The 24,286-nt window shown below is 42.5% G+C and overlaps 1 protein-coding gene across 3 annotated transcripts in view; it reads left to right on the top strand.

Annotated features, from left to right (window-relative positions):
- Positions 1-24,286, top strand: part of PSD3 (pleckstrin and Sec7 domain containing 3) — a 741,896-nt gene that overhangs the window by 135,582 nt on the left and 582,028 nt on the right. Inside the window, exon 1 of one of the 3 annotated variants that reach the window (XM_077274266.1) lies at positions 12,338-12,518. The exons of the other annotated variants lie outside the window; for them this stretch is intronic. Coding sequence (XP_077130381.1) covers positions 12,438-12,518 — 81 coding nt within the window. The 5' untranslated portion in view covers positions 12,338-12,437. Of the gene's footprint in view, positions 1-12,337; positions 12,519-24,286 lie in introns of those variants that run through there. 3 annotated transcript variants of the gene reach the window in all.

The following is a 24,286-nucleotide window of genomic DNA, read 5'->3' as shown; positions in this document are numbered from 1 at the left end:
CCTATACCTCCCTGCTCTGTGCTGCTCTGCTCTGTAACTCCTCCCATCTGCTTAACCCCTATGGTCCTGCACTACTTACTAATCTATCCCTAAGCTAAAGCACAATACATCACATTACATACATGACAAATACATTACAGTGCACATCACAGCAAACATTAGTAAAACATCAGGGTACCGCAGGTGACACAGGTGAACAACATCAAGGAGATAGAACCACATGAGGGTACCCGCCACCTCTTTACAAATCGATCCCCTCACCTCTAGTTCTAACTGTCCCGAATATAGCGGACAGTCCCGGATTTAGGTCTACGCCCTGCGTCTGCTGAATAACCCTCACTGTCACTGCCCCTCAAACATCTTCTCCTGCCAGGGTAGGAAAATGGCAAATTGATGTGGATCGGGATGTGGCCAGGGGCAGGGCCGCCATCAGGGCATTACTGCCCTGACTGGCGTATGGGGCCCGATGACCAGAGAGGGCCCGCATCAGGCCCTATCTCTTCTGGTCATCGGGCCCCAACGGCAGGATTCTTCCAATGCAGAAACTGAACCTGCGTCCGAGATGCAGGTTCAGTTAAACTCTATTGCCGTGCGAGCCTGGGCCCAAAGTTCAAAAGTTAAAAGCCGCCAGCCAATCGGAGTCTGGCTGCTGACGTCAGCACGCATGACATCATAGTCATTCGCCGGCGAGTGCGCGCTTGAACTGCATGGATGGAACTTCACTGCAGGAGCTCAGCAAGGTAAGGAGAAAGTTTTTTTTATTTTTATTGAAAGCGGCAGGGGGGCAGGATGGGAGACACAGGGGCTGGATGGGAGACTCAGGGGGAAGAATGGAAACACAGGAGGCAAGAATGGAGACACAGGGGGCAAGAATGGAGACATGGGGCAAGAATGGAGACACAAGGGGAAAGAATGGAGACAGGGGGCAAGAATGGAGACACAGGGGGCAAGAATGAAGACACAGGAGGAAGAATGGAGACACATGGGGCAAGAATGGAGACACGGGGGGCAAGAATGGAGACACAGAGGGTAGAATGGAGACAGATGGGACTGGATCATGAGGCAGGATGGAGACAGATGGGGCAGGATCATGGGGCAGGATGGAGACAGATGGGGCAGGATGGAGACAGATGGGGCAGGATCATTGGGTAGGATGGAGACAGATGGGGCAGGATCATGGAGCAGTAAGGAGACACATGGTGCAGAATTATGGGGCAGGATGGAGACACATGGTGCAGGATGGATACAATGGATACAATGGAGACAGATGGAGCAGGATCACGGGGCAGATGCGGCAGGATCGCAGGACATCACATGGGGGCAGAATGGATACTGAAGAGAGCAAGATGGGAGAACATATGGGGGCCAGGATGGGAGAACATATGGCTGAAGCGAGGAATGAGACACACGGGGGCCACGTAGGGGATATTATTACCATAAGGGCTAATTAAGGGATATTATTACTGCAGTCATGTTTTTATTTTTTGAGGATACTGTTTTAAATGTGGGGCGGTCCTGTTACTGTGCAGAGCAACACTATGTCACTTTTTTTTCTTCATCTGGTGTAGTATAGAAGTTGAGAAAAAATTAAGTAATGTGTTCTGCAAGTGGTGTTCCAGATAACTGTGTTACTTCCTGCAGAAACGAGCCCTGGCTGGAAGAAGTGATGGCGGTCTGTGCTGGATGAAGATGAAAAGCAAAGATGAAGGACTTCACATAGAGACGTCACTGTTGAGTCAGTGTGTTACCTGTACACTGACACCATACACTGTATACTATATACAGAGGTCCTGTTTACTATGTCATCAGTGATCACTGTATTACCTTTACACTGATACTGTATACAGAGCTCCTGTGTATAATGTCTCTGGTGATCACTGTATTACCTGTACACAGACACTGCATACGAAGTACAGATCTCCTGTGTATAATGGCACTAAAGGTGATATTAGTATTTTTTTATTAGTATTGTAGTAGTAGTTTTGTAGTATGCAGTCACTCTGTGGTGGTAATATGTTGTCCGGCCATGGTGTGGCAGTATTTGTTTCTTGTATGTGCTGTTATTTGGTCACTATGTGGTGGTAATATATGGTCTGGTCATGGTGTGGTGGTATTTGTTTCTTGTATGTGATATTATTTGGTCACTGTGGTGGTAATATGTGGTCTAGACATGGTGTGACGGTATTTGCTCCTTGTATGTGGTATTATAGGTCACTGTGGTGGTAATATGGTGTCTGGTCATGGTGCGGTGGTATTTGTCCCTTGTATGTGATATTATTGGTCATTTTAAAAATTGAAAAATAAATACAAATATACCAAAATTGTATTGGATATTTTAACAAATGATTAATATAGATAGATAGGATAAAGTAGAGTAGTGCTCGGCCAAAAGAGTCTACCTTGTCATGGTGGAGGCTTAAAAAATCTTTTGACCAAAACAAAACCTGCTGGCTATATGTGTGATCTGGTGATGGGAAGTATTAATGTGTGATTGGTGAGAAGTGGAGTTTTTCCAAGAGAGAGTGGTGGGGCTGTGGACAGTTCGAGGGTTGGAGCCTGGGTGGAGTCTCAAGGGGGCCCCGAAAATTTTGCCAGTAAGGGGCCTCGAAATCCCTAGTGGCAGCCCTGACCAGAGGTGCACAAATTTGTCCCTCTTTCTGTTCTTCAAAAGTTGGGAGGCATGGTCATAGGGTTAAAGATATGATCCTTTTTATTTAGTGATCATTTTTATGCTCTCTACCAAGGGGGCAGGGGTAAAAAGAATCTCTGGAATTACCCAGAGGGGCAGCAGGAATAAAATAATTACTGACCACTTTTTTCTTAATGAATGACAGGCTCTCTTTTTTTAGTCCTTGTGCCTTGGTGACTATAGTAGAGGACACACAATAAGATGATACTTCCTGTTTTTTTGCAGCTTACTTGCCAGCTTGGCTGTGTAGTCTTGGACAAGGAACAAAGTCATAGATAAGGCAGGGCAGCAGCATTATATATTCATAAGGCTCTGTATTTATCTCATTTATCATTCTCTGGTCTCTCGGGGTCAGAGCTTTGCTTCATTACTTCCTAGAGACTGCAATATTGAAGATTTCTATGTTGATTGTATCCCGTTCATTGCAGCTACCTTAAAGCACATTTTGTGCTGTCTGTATCTATACAAACAATACAGGAAAGGTGTGTCTACAATATGGCTGCTGCTAGAAAGAGGATAAAGGTAATCTGACAGCAGGTTTTTGCTACCTCATCTGAGAGCATCCTGATGAAGGCAAAGAGACCCTGATTACAACGATGTATCACTTAGATTACTGCTGTGATACAATCAGAGTTTTTAGATGCAGCATGAAGCAGAGCTGAGGAAGATAACCCCGCCCACACCAAGCCCTGTATGTACATTGTCTATAGACAGTGAGCTGCTTATCGGAGGAGCAGGGTGTGGTCGGACTAGCAGTCATGTGCACATTAGACCAGGTAGTGATAATGTCCACCTGAAAAAGTCTTCAGTGTAAGTAAATAACAACACACAGCTTAATAAATTATACATCGCTGAATTCAGTTTTTTAACCCCGTACCCCTACCTCATGCTGTCCTCAGATTACATAGCAAAAACCTGCTGACAGATTCCTTGTAAAGCACCACTCCAGCAGGGAGTTTTTAGCACTGGAGTGGTGCTTCTAATCTAAGGACCCTGAGCAGAGTATTATACTTATCCACCACCGTCTTCACCTATCAGCGCCGAGCCATCTTGTGGAGGCACTTCTGACAGGTCAAAAGCTCACAATGCAAGACTATGTGAGCCAGAACGAGGCTTTCATAGACTTGAATTAAAAAAGTGACCCATAAAGTCACAAACTGATGGAGATTGAGTGACAGTGAGAGAGAGTGAAGACGGCAGCTGTTAAGTATAAGACTAGGGGCAGGGACCATAGATTTGAAGCACTACTCCAGCGCTGCGATAAAAAAACGCTGGAGTGGTGCTTTAAATATAGATATCTATAATACTCAAAAAGTCAACACACTCTATTTTCTTCCATAACATCTCGCATCAAGTCCCGGCACTGCCCCCAGTAGTCAGGACCAGAGTGTGTGGCTGCATGTATTTCTGCATCGGTTGCATGTATTTCTATGCAGCTGAACGCTCCGGTCCCGAGTGTTGGTGGCAGTGCCGGGACTTGATGCGAGAGACACGCCCGAGTTTCTCGCATTGAACTCGCAAGTGTGACCCCTGCTTAACTTTACAAGCAGCTGTATCCGATTTTAGAAAATTAACCTTTTACAAGAAGCTCTTCTTGCAGAATAACATTTTAAAAGCTGTGACATTCTACTACATTATAGAGCTAAATAAGAGAATAGAGGGAGTGTGATTAGGCCATCGGTAAGAATACACTATACAAACAGCCAGATAAACACAAAAGAAATAAGCTTTATTCAAAACAGCACATATAACACCAAACATCTAAAAACAATTAAAAAGAGCACACAAGTTCCAATGATACCGATGGGGCTGCACCTTTAAGTGCCTGGTCCTAGACAACCTTTCCCCCACAGGCATGAATTAGGAAGACTGAGAATCCTCTAAAGATAGTATGATAGCGAGAAAGAACATACAAATATACTCAAGGATACTTTGGGCTCCAAAATTATTGCCAACTAATGTGGTTAACCTCTTATAATTCAACTGGGCGTTTCATTTCTTTCACCTCTGTGGACATGTACTTTCATCCCTCTATCATGCTGTCCAATGATACAAAGGCATTGTAACAGGGATGAAAAAGTAGATGCCCACAGTTCTGCCTGAATGAAACGCCAATTGAGCAGGTCATACCTGTGCACAACACTTCAGGATTCAAAAATACATCAAAAGCACACCGTGTGCACATAGCCTTATCTGTCTCATGTGACTGCGCTGACAATGTCTCTCTAACTGCACGAACAGTAGAACGTCTTGGCGGTCCACGTTCTTGCAGCGCCCCAGAGTCCTGGACGTTGCAGTACTAATGCTCCGCCGCTAAGGGGGGCTATGGTACGTCTGATGGCACTGAAGGAGTTCACCTGACCAGGTATCACAGACACCAATACACTTCACAGTCTGGCCTCCAGGGGGAGCTAAGGGTGCTATGTATTAGGCCACTCCTCACAATCTGGTAAAACTGGGGGTTAGATAGGAAGTTAGTCAGAAGCTGACTGGGTTGGAACCAGGCAACATCCTGTGGCAGAGGGTGTTGCAGGGGAAGATTCAGGGGGGTCCCTGTAAGGGGTGGGATCCTGACAGAGGCCTAGCGAATAGGAAAGAACGTTACGGGACCGCGCCTGCACTTCATCGCGGCGGTACCCCAAGAAAGGACAAGAAGCGAGGTTTATTGTGCTGAGTGAGAAACGAGATCAATGCAACAAGGAGAAACACCAGTAGGAGTCGTGCTGTAAGACGAGGCAACATCCTACTGAGGCGCGTAGCCGATAGCCGGAAACGCCGAGGAAGTATTGAGCTCCAGGCCTTACTTCAAACCTACGGCAGGACAGTCAGTTATAGGCGGGCTGTCACACTCAAATCACCTAAGAAGACATAGGGGGCAACAGTTGGAGAGGGGCGACACTAGGGTCCCGGAAGAGCTCTGAGCCTACCCGTCATACGGGTGCGTCCTAGCCATATCATCTGGGGGGACGAAGAAGAACATCAAAATCGAGTTGTGAGGGAACTTCAGAAACAGACACAACAGTTGTGGGGACTATCCCGTAAGCACAGCAGGGGAGGACCACAACACACAAGCGCTAGAAGGTAGGCACAGATTTCCACCTGCAAAGGGAACTCTGGAGGTGCCATCGGACCGGCCAGACTCCCGCAGCCCGGTTAACCGTATTCCGGACTGAGGATCCTGAAGCCTTCAGTAAAGAGGTAAAGAGACTGCAACCTGGTGTCCTCGTTATTTACTGCGACCTGCACCGCACCACAACCTCATCACATTCTCAACTTTCACTGGACGCCCCTCAGCAGGGTCACGGACCGGGCCCAGCCACTGTGACAACCCCAGAACCGAGACGTAGCAGCCCGGTACCGGGTGCCCCTCGGCCCTGCGGCAGTGGGGGCGCTCCATTCTGCTCTGCAGTGATGTTCTAAAACGTGACTGCATAGTAGAACAGTTAGGCCCACATTGCAGAATAGAAGCAGATTTTTCCTCATCAAAACCGCACACCAGGGAAAATGCCTGCGGATTTTGATGTGGTTTTGACTCGGTTTTCATGCAGTTTTCATGCGTTTTTTCCAATACACGTCTATGGCTAAATGAACATGCTGCGTATTTTTCCACGATGCGATTCCGCTGCGTAAAAATATGCAGCATGGGTACAGCAACTGAGGAATGCAATTAAAATTAATGGGATGCATTTTGTTAGCGCTTTTTAAGCATTTCCACAGCGGAAAAACACGGCGGAAACGCTTAAAAAACGCAATGTAGGCACACAGCCTTACACACAATTGAGAAGCTGCAGGAGCGATGAGTTAGCTTTCAGACACAGGCGGATTCCCCATAGGCAAGGCAGAGATGGTTTGCTTCCCTCTCTGCCTTCCCGACTGATGTATATGCAGCAGTGCTGACCCAGTTGAAAAAAAAATGTGGCCGATATCTAAAAATAATTTTTATGAAAAGAGAAACAAATTTTAAAATATACTTCAGGATGCTTTTATGGTTAGATAGAATAATAAAAAATCATGTGATTGTGATATCAACAAAAAATATAGAAAGAGAGTATGAAAATAACTTTAAAATTAGGACCTAGAGAAACAGACCATGGTATACCCTGAGTCCAGACTCCAGACTGTACCCCATTCTTGATTATACCCTGGGTATATTATGGCCTAGGCCAGTTTATACTCTGGGGTATAAATTGGCCAAGGCCATTTCGTACCCCCTCATGCCAGATTATAGCCTCCTTGATATCAACAGTGTTGAGTGATATACACAAGAATGACTTAATTTTTCAACACCTTCAGCCTCTTTCACATTAGCGTCGTGCACTGCACGTCGCTATGCGTCGTTCTGTAGAAAAAACGCATCCTGCAAAAGTGCTTGCAGGATGCGTTTTTTCTCCATAGACGTGAATTAGCGACGCAGTGCGACGCATTGCCACACGTCGCAACCGTCGTGCGACGGTTGCGTCGTGTTGCATCGGACCGTCGGCACAAAAAAACGTTACATGTAACTTTTTTTTTGCGTTGTGTGCAGCAATTCCGACCACGCATGCGAGGCCGGAACTCCGCCCCCTCCTCCCCAGAGCTCAGAATGGGGCAGCGGATGCGTGGAAAAACAGCATCCACTGCCCCCGTTGTGCGGCGCTTTCACTGCTTGCGTCGGTACGCTGCAACATCGCATAGCGACGTGCAGTGCACGACGCTAGTGTGAAAGTAGCCTTCTTGGTGGTTCAGGTTTATCAGGGAAGTTATGTGAGAAGATAACTGACAAATCTTACAGTTCTACACACATAGATTTTTATTACTTTAACCAGAAAAGCTTAAATCAATAAAAATATTAGACTTCCACAAAGATATAATGAGGTATAGAATCCTGCCGCACTTCTCAGTAGTTACACATTAAGGCCATGTGCACACGTTAAGTATTTTTCGCGTTTTTTTCGCGTTTTTTCGCTATAAAAACGTGATAAAAACGCGAAAAAAACGCTTACATATGCCTCCCATTATTTTAAGTGTATTCCGCATTTTTTGTGCAAATGTAGCCTTTTTTTCCGCGAAAAAATCGCATCGCGGAAAAAAAAGCAACATGTTCATTAAAATGCGGAATTGCAGGGGATTCCGCACACCTAGGGGTCCATTGATCTGCTTACTTCCCGCACGGGGCTGTGCCCACCATGCGGGAAGTAAGCAGATTATGTGCGGTTGGTACCCAGGGTGGAGGAGAGGAGACTCTCCTCCACGCACTGGGCACCATATAAGTGGTCAAAAAGTAAGAATTAAAATAAAAAATAGCGATATACTCACCCTCGATGTCTTCCCGCCTCCACTGCATGCTGTCGCTTCGGTTCCTGTAGCTGATGTGCGGCGAAGGACCTTGCCGATGACGTCACTGTCCTGTGATTGGTCGTGAGCGGTCATGTGACCGCTCACGTGACCGTGACGTCACGGAAGGTCCTGTGCGCACAGACCAGCTATAGGAAGACGAACGGACGCCGCTGATGAGATGTCTGGGTGAGTATAAGCATTTTTTTATTTTTTTTATTATTTTTAAACATTCTATCTTTTACTATAGATGCTGCATAAGCTGCATCTATAGTAAAAAGTTGGTCACACTTGTCAAACAGTATGTTTGACAAGTGTGACCAACTTGTCAGTCAGTTTTCCAAGCGATGCTACAGATCGCTTGGAAAACTTTAGCATTCTGCAAGCTAATTACGCTTGCAGAATGCTAAAAAAACGCGAAAAAAACGGAAAAAAAAACGCAAAAAAAAAAATGCGGATTTCTTGATTTTCTTTTCTTCAGGAAATTTCTGCAAGAAATCCGCAACGTGTGCACATACCCTAAAAGCAGCTGTGAGTCTGAGTTTGATAGAAAGAGATGCACACTTTTCCACCAATCAGAGACAGGGTGAGAAATCCAGTGAAGTGATAAGATCAAGGTACAATTGCATTCTAAGGTAAAAGCCCTTATCCTATTGGACAACAGCATAATCTCAGATGTAATAACTGTTGTCCGCTACCAGTCATATTGAACTGCAAGATCAGCCTTCATCATTTGATTAAAAACACAAATACCTTCCCACCACGTGTAAGTCAGGTTTAAGTTGTTAAAAAAGGGCATCTAAAATATATCTCATTTATAAGGCCTCATAAAATAGAGGGGTATATTGTAGCCTAGAGGGGTACAGTTTGGCCTAGGCTATTTTACACCCCTGGGTATAGTTTGGCCAAGGACAGTTTATTTTACGGGGTATACTCTGGCCTGGGCTTACTGTACTCGAGATTAATCTGGACAGAGGTTAATTTGTCCTTTTACAGCGGGTATCATAACAAAGAGATGCAGAAGGGATTTGAATAGCTGAACGATGAAAAATCTTACATTTGCTTAAGCCTCAAGTACGAAGAACCCCAAAATGTGTCTAGTCAGGAAGGAGGCCGAATGACCCAGTCCTGAACTTGTTAAGATGTCCTTACATATTGTATAAGACTATTGTTAGCCGATCCTGCCCATTTAGTTGGAATAAGCTGACTACTTACAGTATATTAGATTGTCAGCTGCTATATAAGAAAATTGTAGAACCTTTCATATATACAATATACTAGTTTTAATTTTTGAACTGGTAATGCCTCTGCTTTTAAATTGGTCTAGGCTATGTTGGCTGGTAAAAGTCCACACATTCTGATAATTCTGGTCATATGTAAAGCAACAAATTTTACCATAGATCATCAAAAAAACATACTGTTTCTTGGAAACAATGTGAATCATAAAGTGCATTCGATGAGTTATCCAAGATTTTTAAGTAACTGTATCTGTAGAAATTCTGTGTACATCTGGTTTTAGTCCCTATAGGCTGCAGTATATGTCAATAGAAGCAGGAGTCGTGGGAAATCCAGGAAAGTTCAGCATTCTGCTTCTGTAAGTCAGTGCGGATTCAGATGCTTTTTTCATGTATAACGGGCCCTTCCGAAAAGTATGTATAATTTTTTGCCAATAATATCGCATTCTACAGTAGTGTCAATGATGCCTGTAACACAAATGTATTATTCGTCCTCATTTGCGATATTTACTAGGACTGTTGGGACCTGCTAGTTATTTCTATTTTCTATCACACAAAGAAGTAATAATAATCCATGTTTGTTGTGTGTCAATACATTCTTTGCATTTTATAACTGATGACGAAAAAATTAGCTAATTATCACAATAAATAAACAGAGAAAAGCAGAAAATCAGATAATTTACACACACTGATATAAACTGGGATGTCTTCCCTTTAAAGCTGGCCATATGTGAAGATATCTCTTATTCCCAGGCCATCTGCTGAACAAAAAAATGGGAGAAGCTGGACACCTGGGGCACAAATGTAGTATCTTCTGTAGGGAAAGATTCCATAATCACAGATTTTTACTTCGACTAGTACTGTACTACTGATATTCAGATAGCTTTCTCCCTCTATTGCCAATTCTTGGTGCATCGGAATTGTTACAATTGAGGATTTTATTTTATTTAGAAGTGGTAAATATAACTCACAGAATATAGGTAATTCCTTCATGGCTGATCATATTTCTGGTTTAACCCCTTTGCGCCGTGGCCAATTTCCGTTTTTCCTTTTCCGTTTTTTCCTCCCCTTCTTGCTATCGCCATAACTGTTTTATTTTTCAGTCTACATTGATATAAGATCTTGTTTTTTTGCGGGAGGAGTTGTACTTTTGAATTACATCATTCATTTACCACATATTATACTGGAAAATGGGAAAAAAAATTCCAAGCGTGGTGGAATTGTGAAAAAAAGGCAATTCTGACACTGTTTTTTGGGAATTGCTTTTACGGTGTACACTTTCTGGTAAAAAATTACCTTGCAATATGATTTTCCTCATCAATAAGATTACGACAATACCCAACATGTCCAGTTTTTCATTATTTTAGTAATATACAAAAAAATATTTTTGGTTGTGGTACTATTTTCCTTGACCCGTAACATTTTGATTTTTCAGCCGATGGAGCTGTATGACGGCTTATTTTTTGCAATGTGAGACGTCATTATTAATAATACCATTTTTAGATAGGTGTGACTTTTTGATTGCTTGTTACAACCTTTTTTGTGTCATTTTGGCGTTCTTGAATTTTTACTGATCGTGTTAATTGTTTTTATATTTTAGCAGACCTGACTTTTCTGAATGTGGCGGTACCACATATGTGTAGTTATTTTTTTTATATATGCTTATTTTCAGTGGGGGAAGAGGACAGTGATGTGAAGAATAAAGTTGTCTAATCATTTATACCTCATGAGGAATGGCGCAAAAAATAAAACAAATTCTTCACCCGCTGCTGATTTGTTCATTGTGCCTCCCAAAGATCGCAGTGAGGTTCAGTGCACATTATTCATGTGCTCTGTGGTGAGCACTTACACTGGGGCTTCCCTGTAAATTTCTGAAATATGTGATTCAAATGGAAGTCCCGATGAAAGATTCCCTATAATGAGGCCGATGGGAACACTGTGGACGCTGTCTTTTTAGTCGTGCATAAAAGCGTGGTCCGCCACAGTTTTGAGCACTTCTGAAAAGAAGGACAACACTGAACAGAGGCCAGACTGAATCCAGAGTAACTCTGCTGCCTCATTATAGTGAACAGATCCCTTGGGGGTTTTAGCTGAATCACGTCACTCAAAGATTTATATGGAAACCCCGATGTAAGTGCTCAGCACAGAGCGCAGGATAAATGTGATCCTAAGCATTATGTAAAATGTTCCCAATTAGAGCTTCAACTCAATCCACAAAAAAGCAAGTCCTCATTCAGTTTGGTTCATCATCTGTTAACGAAAATATGGGGGGCTTCAGCGTTACTGGTAGTGCAACGGCTCTGGAAAAGTGAAATGGCTCCTTGCCCCTCCCCAAAAAAAAAATTCAGCACTCCCAAATCCAAATGTCCCTCTCCCTTCTGAGCCCCTCAGTGTGCCTACACCACATTTAGTGTCCACATGTTTTGCAGGGGTATAATTTCCAAAATGTGGTCAGCTGAGGGGGATATTCTGTCTTTCTGGCACTTGGTGACCCTGTATATGGAGTCTGCAAACTATTCTAGGTAAATCTGTACTCCAGGAGGCAAATGGCACTCCCAAGTCTCATGAAGTATCCAGAGCAGAATGGTGGCTTATTTGTCGGCACTGCTGTTTTGCAGCTTTGGGGTCTTGGGTACAAGGAGTTTGTATGTTCTCCCCGTGTCTGTGTGGGCTTCCTTTGGGTGCTCCGGTTACCTCCCACACTCCAAAGACATACTTATAGGGAATCTAGATTGTGAGCCCCATTGGGAACAGTGATGACAATGTCTGTAAAGTGCTGCAGAATTAATGGTGTTATATAAGTGACGTAATACCACTTCACTGATAAGAATGTATGTATTATGTCATAATTAAAAAATATATATTGTATTAAAGGGGGTGTCTCATCGGAGTTTACATGTTATTCCTGAGTTGTCGTCTTATTTGGGGCAGGTGCAGAGAGAGAACTGAAAAGACACCAGGGAGCACAGATTATTGTAGCTATCCTATTTCAGTTCAGCACGGATCTAAACAAAAGCCAAAGGCTTGAGTCGTGCCGCTGACATCAGGAAAGCTTTTACTGAGCAGCGCAGCTCCGGAGACGTCTTTTCTGAATAGTCTGTCTCAGGGCAGGACGGAGGCCGGTGTAATGCACATGCCCAGAGGCTGCACTGGGCAATACTAAAAGGACGTAGAACTGGATGGTCGGGTGTTCGTTGTGAATGCACTTTCTCCATGACTCTGAAGTGCTAGGGGACAGCTCCAATGGCAACAAAGAGAAACAGAAGACCCCCCAATGGACTGTGAGTAGTGATTTATCTGGAGGAAGCATCTACTTAGAGCCTTAGCTTTCAGATGATGTCAGGATCAAAGCTTTGTGGGCAATATTCAGGGTGCAGCACTTGTCTGAAGTCAGGGAGCAGGAAGGACATGTTACTTCCTGGATCAGTGTGTGTAAGGGAGGAGAACCTGCAAGTGACAATAGAAGAAGGAGCACAGCTCCTAGCATTGCCTTCTCCCCTGGTGCAGCCTCCAGGGGTGTGATACAAGGATGGATCCTAATGTTACCTGTCAGAATAGCAGCTCTCTGAATTTGGTCTCTTCAATTTTGATGATTTTTTTGAAGCTATGTCCATGTTGATATAGGTATAAGCAACATGCATGTTATCAGCACATCTTGACTTTTATTTTTAGCAAGTTTTGTGAGTCTAAGGTCTCATTCAGATGTCCGTGCAAATCGGTCCGCTAATTCACGGACAGGTTGCGGGTCTCCCAACCGGGGCATGGCAGCTTAAATATTTCTATGAGACCGATGGCCAGTCCGTGCATTGTGGTCCGAGATCAGGCAGAAATCAATGAATGTCTGCACGAGCCCTAAGACTGGGTACAGACGAATGTATGCAAAATTGTAAGTTTTTATTAAAAAAAAAATTGACGATTTTTCATCTGTAAAATCATCTTATGCCATCATCGTGTCCGTTTTTTTCCGTCCTGATGTGATCCATATATCCATTTTGTACATACTTATTCCATCTTTTTTTACATGCACAACTTAATAATTAATAAATAGTGATGAGCGAATATACTTGTTACTCGAGATTTCCTGAGATTTAGTTTTCCTCACCTCAGCTGAATGATTTACATCTGTTAGCCAGCTTGATTACATGTGGGGATTCCCTAGCAACCAGGCAACCCCCACATGTACTTATGCTGGCTAACAGATGTAAATCATTCAGCTGCGGCAATGAAAACTAAATCTCCGAGCACTAAAAATACTTGGAGGACCCCCGAGCATGCTCGAGAAATCTCGAGTAACGAGTATATTCGATCATCACTAATAATAAAGGACAGAAAGTGTTTCCTATCTTTATAATTGTAATATAGCTGTAAAAATGCATGGCATACAGATGATAGCCCATATGTGATCTGTTTTAACTCACCATTGACTTATAATGGGCAAGTCTGATTCGGAGTAAAGATCAAAGCAGAGCATACTGTGTTTTTGTACACACGGATCATCAATGCGCTTTTCAAATCAGCAGCATGTCAATTGTTCCAGCATTTTTGCAACTTTTTTTACCTATTGTATACATAAAAAAACACATAAAAAAGTGTGTAACACATGCAGAGTTTTTACTGCCAACACTGCGCTGCAAAAAAACACTATGTGAACATACTTTTAAGCATGAATCTTGAAACGAAGATTGTTAGCAATGAAACTTTTAATTGATACAGCAGCTTGGTGAAATACTTTTATTTTTTCGAATATACTGTCCATGTTTTCCACACTTATGCTAGAGCTACCTGGTAACTTTGGTCAGAATTAGTGATGAGTGAACGTGATTGGATAAGGTGCATGCTCCAATGCTGACCGAGTGTCTTCGGCGTGCTCGAATAATATCTTCGAGTTCCCGCACCTGCATGTTTCGTGGCTGTTCAACAGCCACAGCAATCCTTGCATGTGTTGCAGCTGTCAAACAGCTGTCGAGTCCCAGCTGCCTCTGGGATTCGAACATTTTGGTCGAGCACGCTGAAGACACTCGGTTAGCACTTGAGCATGCACCTTATCCGAACATGTTCGCTCATCACTAGTCACAACACATCACAAACGCAATATCACATTACATTACATCTAATATTAGTCAACACAGTCACATTGTAAGATCGTAAGATGGTAATGCAACAGTAACAGCAAATGCAAAACTGGCTTTGCACAAGATACTTGGCCTTCGTAAACATCAATGTAAGTCCAGTGCGACTGCAACTCTCTTGTGGCATGTCTGCAATTTTGCAAAAATGGCACCTATAAACAGTTGCATAAAAAATTGCACAGATTTTTTGATCATAAGACTTGTAGAAGACTTGTTATGGCACAATATAGCCTTACCTGAAATCTGTAGTAGCACTGGCCCTAAGCTAAGTTCACACCACAAGTCCAAGTGCTGTCCATGAAAAAACTGACATCACACGAATAGCAATAGGACCAACGATATTTAATCGGGTTGTTCAGATGAGTGTTTTCACAGACTGAATCTGAGTGTGAAAAACATTGCAGCATGCACTTGTGTCTTCCATGTCGGAGGCTTGCCTATTCAAGTCTATGACGTGGGCACAAAAAAAATCGGATACCGTACAGAACATCCATAAACGTTTACGGATACATTACAATACAAGAAACTGTATTTGGACTTTTACATTTTAATAACTAATGATCTATAGAAATGGATGCCATACGGATGTCACATGGACGTAAAAAATGAACATGGGATTACATGCGGATGACAATATGGATGAAAATCGTCTAATTTTTCTGGATGAACCTAGGATTTATTTTTTGTACACTCGAATGAACTCAACCTAATAGAAATTTACGAAAAAACGTGGATGTTGTAAAGCACGAGTCTAGTCTGTGTAATAACCATACCGCTTTAATAAACAGCCAACGGCTAAGAAAAGACAAAGCTAACATTTACTTCTCCATGGTTGTCAAATTGTAATTGTTATCTTGTGATAGAATTTATAAACCAAGTTAATGGATAAATAACAAGAGATCGATCCCTCAGATGTTCGTATCTCTGTTCAGCCCTGTCTGAGGTTCTGTCACTTATTATTTACTGGCCATCAAAATGTGGGATTCAGTTGAACGCCAGTGGACCCCATTATACATCACTTGGGTCTGTTGTACTCTGTGTGGGTTGACAACATCTAAATAACATCCGTTATGAAAGGTAGACAGGAGGTTTTATGGTCACTTCTGAAATAGCACAAAGCTTTTTTAGGGAATATTCTGTCAAAAATCAGCAGAAAAATGCTTAAAAAAAGCTGCACTTTTCTTGTGCATGTGTGTGTGAAGGCATCCATATGGTGTTATTTCCCTTCTTTGAAACAATGCCAAATAAAAATGTATCTAGTAGTGTGAGCCTTGCTGAAGAAGACAATTTACATGATACACTGGCGCTCAATGGTACGGGCTAAGTTCACAAGATGCTGTCTTGTGTCCGAGTGCTGTCGGTGGAAAATATTGCCAGCACTAGGACCAATGTTACTCAATAGGGCATCATGCACTAGTTCTCTCCATATTTTGGATGAGACTGGCCTCTTGTATCGGTGTGTCTATGCGTGTGCAAAAAAAACATTGTACCTCATACGGATCATCTATATATCATTCGAATTTTATAGATTCATTGCAATTTTTTAACTGTTCTTGGCCTTGTAAGTTTGAAAGACAATCTGTCAGGTGTAGTATTCTCTGAAATGCTCCAATGTTTCCTAGAAAGTATACTTTAAAGATCCGGTTCTAGCCAGGACCATAGCCAAAAATAAGGCTAGTCCGGTGCCACCAGGCCAGGTGCTCCCAGCGCCATTGCAGGTGTTTGAGAGCTCTGTCTCTCGATTGTACTTAGGGAGAGACCTGTCAATCAACTGCCGCAGCGCTGGGAAGAGGTGGTAGGGGGCGGAGCTGTACTAGTCTGGTCTCCTGCTATGGTTCCTTGCTGAAACTTCATAGTATAATTTCTGTGAAATGCTGGAGTGTTTCAGAGAATAATATACCTGGCTGCAATCATGCAGCCTGATGTGGATTCATGCTATTCGCGGTTTGGGCAGCATGATTCGCCTGACAGGTTCCGCATAATAACAGCTGATATATAAAAATGTACGCCATACGGATTGCATATGGATGACAATATAGGTGAAAAATATGGTCTGTTTCTTCAGAATGAAAATCAGACAATTTTTTTATATGCTCTTGCTTAAATTCGACCCAATAATGTAATTGGTGTTTTAGGCTATATTCACATGTAACAAAATTCTACAAGAATTCACAAGGTAATCCATAGTGACAAATCCTGACCAAATTGTGGGGATTTTGATGCTGGTTCTGCAGTTGACTTGCCAAAGGAAGGCTGCAAAACAAAAAACATCATATTCACTTTCTCAGGTGTTTCCATGATTCTCTACTTCTTGTCCTTTGACCAACAGAGTATTAGCTACGAAAGTCACTGTGGCGCCAAGATAAGCAAGAGTAATGCGGGTTTTTTATCCTATTTGCAGTGTCAAAGTGGCGGATCAGCACAAAAAGTTGCAAAATTTGATCCAGATTTGCAGCTGCAATTTGTATTTGTAGTTGCTGGCAGGATTGCTGCTAAAAAATTTTATGAATGGGTTGGGGTTGTACACAGTGTGACCAAGAGTCTGATCAGAGTGTGATTAGCTTTCTCACTTGTGACCCTAGCCTTAAAGGGGTTCCCCTTAAAGGTGTGACCTCTTCTCGACCTGAATGTTTGGCGCAGATAAAATGAAAACACTTTTACTCACTTCCCATGTTGGCGCCATACCAGCGATGTTGTCACTGTCCCCGCCTTTGGACAAATTAATAATGGAGAGGAAGCCAGGGCTGCGGCTGCTCCCTAGCTTCCTCTTGATGTTCGATTAGTGTCCACTACTAGTGTCCTAGTGGCAGACAACCCCTTTAATCTTATTACATTCCCTATTCCTGGCCAACTTGGGTAAAATCATGGTGAACTCTCTTTTACATCTCTCCAACACCATATTTAGTACTAGTTTTTAGATTGCTTCTACTCTTACTTTGATTCCTGTAGAAAACACATTTCTCTATTAACCCCCTTGCATTCATAGACATTTTTTTCTTATACAAACCGACAGGAAGAAAATAGTGCCATGCTCCATTAACCATTTTAAAGAGTTATGCTCATATTGAAACAATGCTCTTTAGGTGGAATAGCTCTATTGGATGTCACACAGTATTTTGTCAGATTCATGATATATGAGAGATTCGTGAGGTTCATTCATTATTATAGTGTTTGTATGAAGCTGGGGCCTTATAATTATCAGGGACCTACGTGCAATAGAGAATCTTAGCAGACATGTGTAATATAACATCAGTGAATAAAACTGATTGTTGTCATTTGACTGCTCTCCCAATTTCTTGACAAATACCCTTAATCTGAGAATATCTTGTACATGGTTAGCTTTTGAATGGAGTCTGCTATAGGGATTGCTCTTTGTGCAGAAATTTCTATACGCTTCCATTGGTCTGCGTGTCATACTCTGCAAGGAGCCAGATCCTCAGGCAATTCCTAATTATATCTGATCTGAACATGTGGAGAATGCATTTACAAATTGGATCCTGTATTTATTGAATAAACACATTACATTCATGTCTGTCATATTCCCAAAGTGTCTCTAATGTAGGCCTTTCCTGTGCCGCAGCTTTAGTTTATGCGCGGCTCTGTATATGGATCAGAGCAGAGGTTTACTTCATTCATGTTCACATCTTCATTGTAATATTGTGATTTTAGAAAATGTCTGATTTACAAATTGCTTATTGTCTATTTCCTAATATTTTCTATTCTGTTTTTGGACAGTGGCCAGTTGTGTAAAATGTGCCTTTTTGTGTAATTTTCCAGCAACAAAAACACTGGACATTTTATAGAAGTGACCAGACATACATATACTGTATATGTCCCCATCCTGGCATATATGTCTCCCATCCTGTAATATATATCCTCCATACTGTATGTCCCCCATCCGGGTATATATATCCCTCATCGTGGTATATATGTCTCCCATCCTTGGCCTACCCTCGTAGGTACTGTAGGGATTTCACTCACTCAGGTGCGATGGCTGACACTCAGGAGGCACGTTCCTTTAAAGTTCACAGGGTTTATTACGTCATAAACCACATGGAAAAATAACAGCAAACAAATAGCCTTTAGTTCAGGAAAAGAAAAAGAAAGTGTCCAGTCCACCAGGCTCAGTCCTGTAGGCTTAACACACTCAGGAGGGTTTCACCTCCACACATATCTCCTGTGTTAAACATTTGCCTGTCTAATATAGAGCTAACCACACCCAGTAACCCATCACATGATTAGCCATGTGGTCTGACATCACCACAGGTCCTGGAACACACATATATACATGGTTATATACAACAAAGAAATACTCCGGACTACATTACAGCAACAAGGCACTTATATGGCACATACCTCCCGTCGACTACACACCCTTTAGCCATGCTACAGTACATACTGTATGTCCCCCATCCGGGTATATATGTCTCCCATCCTTGGCCTACCCTCGTAGGTACATACTGTATGTCCCCCATCCTTGTATATATGTCCCTTATCCTGGGCCCCATACTGGTATATATGTTCCCCATCCTGGTAAATATGTCACCCATTCTGCCGCTGTTCTTTAACACATAAAAAAATAAAGGATTCTACTAACCTTGTCCCACTCCCACGCCATGCGCCATCCTCTTCTGTAGCCAGCGCAGTGGTCAGCAGCTGACTTCAGAGTGCAAGCGACGGGCAGCATATGAAATCACTGCTAGGCGCCACCAGTGACTTGCACGTCGACATCACCCCAGTGGGTCTCTGCACCGCAATGCATTTAGCTGAATATGCGTCCTTGGTCGCACATCCAGAGGAAATATACGCTGGTGTCGGCATGCCCATTTCTGAACGCGCCCACTCTCACTTTCCGTGACCGCGATCATTACTCACCTGGTTGGCACTATATACATAAAATTATTATTATTACATTCTATTGAGAGAAGCAAATGATAAGCTAGTTGGCACATAACCACAAGTATTCAAATCGCACGCCAGCCCAAGTCACCCGTTGCTCACTGTCAGGAATCTACAATCTGTAATCACATACAGTGACTGCCGAAATTTTGGTGAAGCTGGGAAATATCTTTTAGCTAAGCTGTGCCACACTTTGCAGCATTGCAATGAAAGACAGGAGAAACATACAAACCTTTGGAATATATAAAATATGGCAAGTGAGAGAAAATATTTCTTTCCCATGTCTGAGAATAAAATAGTCATTTTTTTGTGTAAAAAGAGCCCCAAAATGTACAAAAAGAGTTAAATAGATTTTGTTTTTAAATATTTTTTTTTGTATTTGGCAAAAACGGAAAAAGTGGGCATGACGTACAAGGAGGGGGCATAGCCAAGACATATTTATTAAGCTTAACACCGGAAAATGTTACAAATTTATGTGCAAATCTCCACCTGCTCATATACATAAATCTCATATTTTGTTTAGAGTATTTTAAAGCTATACCAAATTTAGTACGTGGTATTTGCCTTTTAGTAAAGTTTCCACAACTTATTCCAATTATTCCTTTTTTCTTAAACTGCCATTTAAAGAGTCAGTCTTTATAAATCTGCCACACAGAATTGACTCATGAAGCATGGTGTCTGAAATGTCACAAAATAAATAAAATATTGATGAGAGTATGATATTTTATTATTATTATTATTATTATTATTTATATTATAGACATTTGTGGCATATCTACAGGATATATGTCTGATAGGTTCGGGTCTCAGCATTGAGACCTGGACTTAGATGGCCTCCCTATTACAAATCTAGCCATGGCAACACCCAAAATGCCATGAAATGTTACAGCCCCCTTTTCTTAGTGTTTTTTTTCTATTCAGACTACATATATTTTTTTTAGAACTTAATTTCATTATCAACCAATTTAAATAAGGCATTACAAGGCAGAAACTGTTTTGCCTACTACAATCTCAGATTATTATTAGGAGCTTCTTATTGATCCAATTTTAGTGTCTCTGCCATAAAGCATTACAAGTTTCAGTAACAGGAAACATTACTTGCATCTTGGCAGTAAAGTGATTTTAACTGGTATATTATTATTTAAAGACCTTTCACCAGTTCAAGCATGTTAATTTTGCCACATTGTGGAATAGTGATTGAAGAACTGAAAACAATGTCTTTTTTTATTTTTTGATTGCTCATCTTTGTTTGTGGAAAAATTACCTATCATTTATGGTAAGTCCATAAGGAGCTGTTATTAAAGATTCTTCTATGGGGAAGTATACTTCTTCCTCTGCATGGCGTTGACCAATCATAAAAGGTAACATCGTGCAGGAGAAATAAAGAATGTTACCCCAGAAGGTCAGAAGAATATGCTTAATTCTGTGAGATGTAATGATAGACAGTCCTGATCTCTGCAGCTGGTGTGTAAAACACAGCAGAGCGGAGTGTGATCACAAAAACTTCCAACATTTCATCTCATGGCAGTCAGTGTAGGAGGTTGGAGAACACATCAGAGCTGAATGTGATTACAAACACTTCTGCAGATGCAGCTCTCTTCTCATAGTGCTGTCAGCTCTGCCTTTCCCTTCACACTGACTGCTGTGAGATGAAAGATGGAGGTGTTTGTAATCATACTCAGCTATGCTATATTCCCCCTACCTCCACACTGAACTGCCACAAGATAAAAACTTCAAGGGTTGTTTGTAACCACACTCAACTCTGCTTATTCCACCTCTCCCATATTGGCTGCAGTGAGATAAAAACTACAAGAGACATTTGTAATCAGTCTTAGCTTTGCTGTATTCCCTCTGCCCCCACACTGAGTGGAGAGAGAAAAAGACTCCAAAGTTCTGTGTAATCACATTCAGCTCTACAGTAGTACCCATTCCCCCCACACTGGTTTCAGTGAGATAAAAGCTACAAGAGGTCTGAGAGTCCTGCTGTCTATCATTATGTTTCTCTCAGGAAGAGGAATATTCTTCTGACCTTCTGGGAATGTGCTATTTTTCCTTTCTGCCTGATACCTCCTGAAAATGATTGGTCTGTGTCATGCAGGGGAAAAAGTAGACACCACCAAAGACAAATCTCTGGTAATGCCCCCTTGGAATTATCATAAATTTTAACCTAAACTTTTCAAGCTAAAATCTCCACAAAAAAGATGAGAATTTTAAAAAATAATGAATACGTTACTCAGCTTTGCAGCCATTATTCTCTGATGTGGCCAATTTTACATGTTAAAACTAGTAAAAGGTCATTTTTAATTCAACTCCCACTGGTCAGGCAACTGTCAAAGGCCTTAAAGGTTTTATGCAAACCAAAGCGTTTTCAGTACTTACCTGCTATTTATTTTCTTCAGTGTAGGTTATTTTTTATCTCTGCTGCAATCTGGATACAGATGATTGTTAACTGCAGTTATATTGGACTGTCTACAACAGGGATGGGGAATCTTTTTTCTGCCAGGCGCCATTTTGAAATTTATACCATCACTTGGGTGCCGTACAAAATTATAAACTTGAAAATGATCCTATCATATTTGGTTAAACATTTACTTATCTCCTCCCCCCCTAATGTGATGGCTAAATCTGCTTCTGTTTGATATGACGATGTTATGTGGTAATTATGATGTTGCTACTCACCACTGCATTTCTAGATTTGCATCGGTCTGGAGCACAGTTGACTCTTCGTGATAAATTTTAAAAAGAACTTGCTGCAGTAAGTTCTGAACACAGATGTATATTACACTGCAGGTCTCTTCACAAGGGAAAATCACTGCTCACGTTACATTTAAAGGACTCAAGCAGTGGGAGGCCTGCAGTATATGCATCACATAGGAGACACTGGGTTTGCAGCATATACGTCACATAGGATACACTGGGGCATATACATCACAGGACATGCTGGGGCATGTACGTAACAGGAGGGGCCAGGGCATGTACATTGCAGGAGATACCAGGGGACGTAGATCACAGGAGACACTGGTTCATGTACATCACAGGACAAGCCGAAGTATGTACATCACAGAAGAGTCTCGGGCACATACATCACAGGAGATGCTGGGGCATGTACATGACAGGAGGGGCCAGAACATGTGTATTACAAGAGATACCAGGGCATGTACATCACAGGAGATACTGGGGGCACATACATCACCGGAGATGCTAGGGGCACATAGATCACAGGAGGGGCTGGGGCACATACATCACAGGAGGGGCTGAGGCACATACATCACAGGAGGGGCTAGGGGCATATACATCACAGGTGGGGCTAGAGGCATATACATCACAGGTGGGGCTAGGGGCATATACAGTACATCACAGGAGGGGCTGAGGTCACAGGAGATGCAGGGGGGCACATACATCACAGGAGACTCTGAGAGGCACATGGATCACAGGAGACGCTGGGGGGGCACATGTCACAGGAGGTGCTGAGGAATATACGCCACAGGAGGGGTTGGGGGCATATGTACATCATAGGAGGTGCTGTGGGCATATATTTATGTATTACTCACTTATTATATATCACCATTAATTCCACAGTGCTTTACAGACATTATGGGCACTGTCCCCATTGGAGCTCAGAATCTAGATTCCCTGTCAGTATGTTTTTGGAGTGTGGGAGGAAACCGGAGTACCCAGAGGAAATTCACATCACAGGAGGGGCTGGGGACATATATACATCACAGGAGGGGCTGGAGACATATATAAATCACAGGAGGGTCTGGAGGCACATACATTATGGGAGACAAAGGGGTTGCCTGTTATGATCTGGTGACCTTGGAGCCGCATGAGAGACTTTCTCAGGAGTAGGTGGTACCTATACTGACCGCAAACCCTAAACAAACACCGCAACTAGAAGTAGCCGTGGGATGTACCTAACACGTCCTAGACACCTCGACACAGCTGGAGAACTAAATACCCCTATAGATGGAAATGGGAATTCTATCTTGCCTCAGAGCAGAACCCCAAAGGATAGGCAGCCCCCCACAAATATTGACTGTGAGTATAAGAGGAAAGACACACACAGGCAGAAAAACAGGATTTAGCAAAAGAGGCACTTCTAGCTAAATAGAAAAGGATAGGACAGAATTCTAAGCGGTCAGTATTAAAATCCTAAAAATATCCACAGCAGATAATACAAATATTCCACATCTAACTAAAGACATAGAAAGTATATCTGCATCTCCTGAGAATCCAGCATGACTGAAAAATCCAAACAAAGTCTAAGCTGGACAAAAACACAATAAATTGCACTGAATTGCAAAGCACACTGCATGTGTGCACAGAGACAAAAAAACAGACACTTATCTTATCTGAATTGGCAGCATGGCATGAGGAGCCAGAGAGAGATGCAATCCCTCCAAGTACAATGGACAACTGGCACTGACTCATGGAGCCTGAACACCTAAATACCTAATAGAGCTGCAATCAGCAGAAACACCTGCCCGGATTACAACCCCAAAACAACTGCACTACCATCAACAACCACCGGAGGGGGCCCAAGAGCAGAATTCACAACAGTTGCCACTGTTGTTGTCGACAGTGGATGGGGGTGCGCTGAATCCACACACAAAGTATGTCCTGATGCAGGACGTAATTCTTTATTCCACGTGCCGAGGACACCACAGTTCAAGCTCATTGAATTCACAGCAGATCGCCATGAGAATTTTTCATGGTGATCTGCTGTGAAGACACTGACCTTGAACTGCGGTGACCTCATCACTGGCTTTTTCCCACTGTGCTGAGGTCAACACAGTTCAGCCCTGCTGGGAACGCAGCCTCACTGACCGGTGGTAACCTTGATGATGTCACCGCTGGGCAATGATGGTGCGCGTTTGCAGCAGCTCATTCACCAGTGGTTTTCAGCCATGGACGGTCGCATCTTGGCACAGTCCAGGTTGAAAACTATTTATCCCCCAGACATGGATTACGGCATGGCACAGAACGTCGGAGAGGCAAGGGATATTGTTGTTTTTTTATTT

Source organism: Ranitomeya variabilis, chromosome 1 (genome assembly GCF_051348905.1).
Source record: "Ranitomeya variabilis isolate aRanVar5 chromosome 1, aRanVar5.hap1, whole genome shotgun sequence".
NCBI lineage: Eukaryota > Metazoa > Chordata > Amphibia > Anura > Dendrobatidae > Ranitomeya > Ranitomeya variabilis.
Note: the sequence above shows the minus strand (reverse complement) of the source record. Positions and strands in the feature narration are given on the sequence as shown.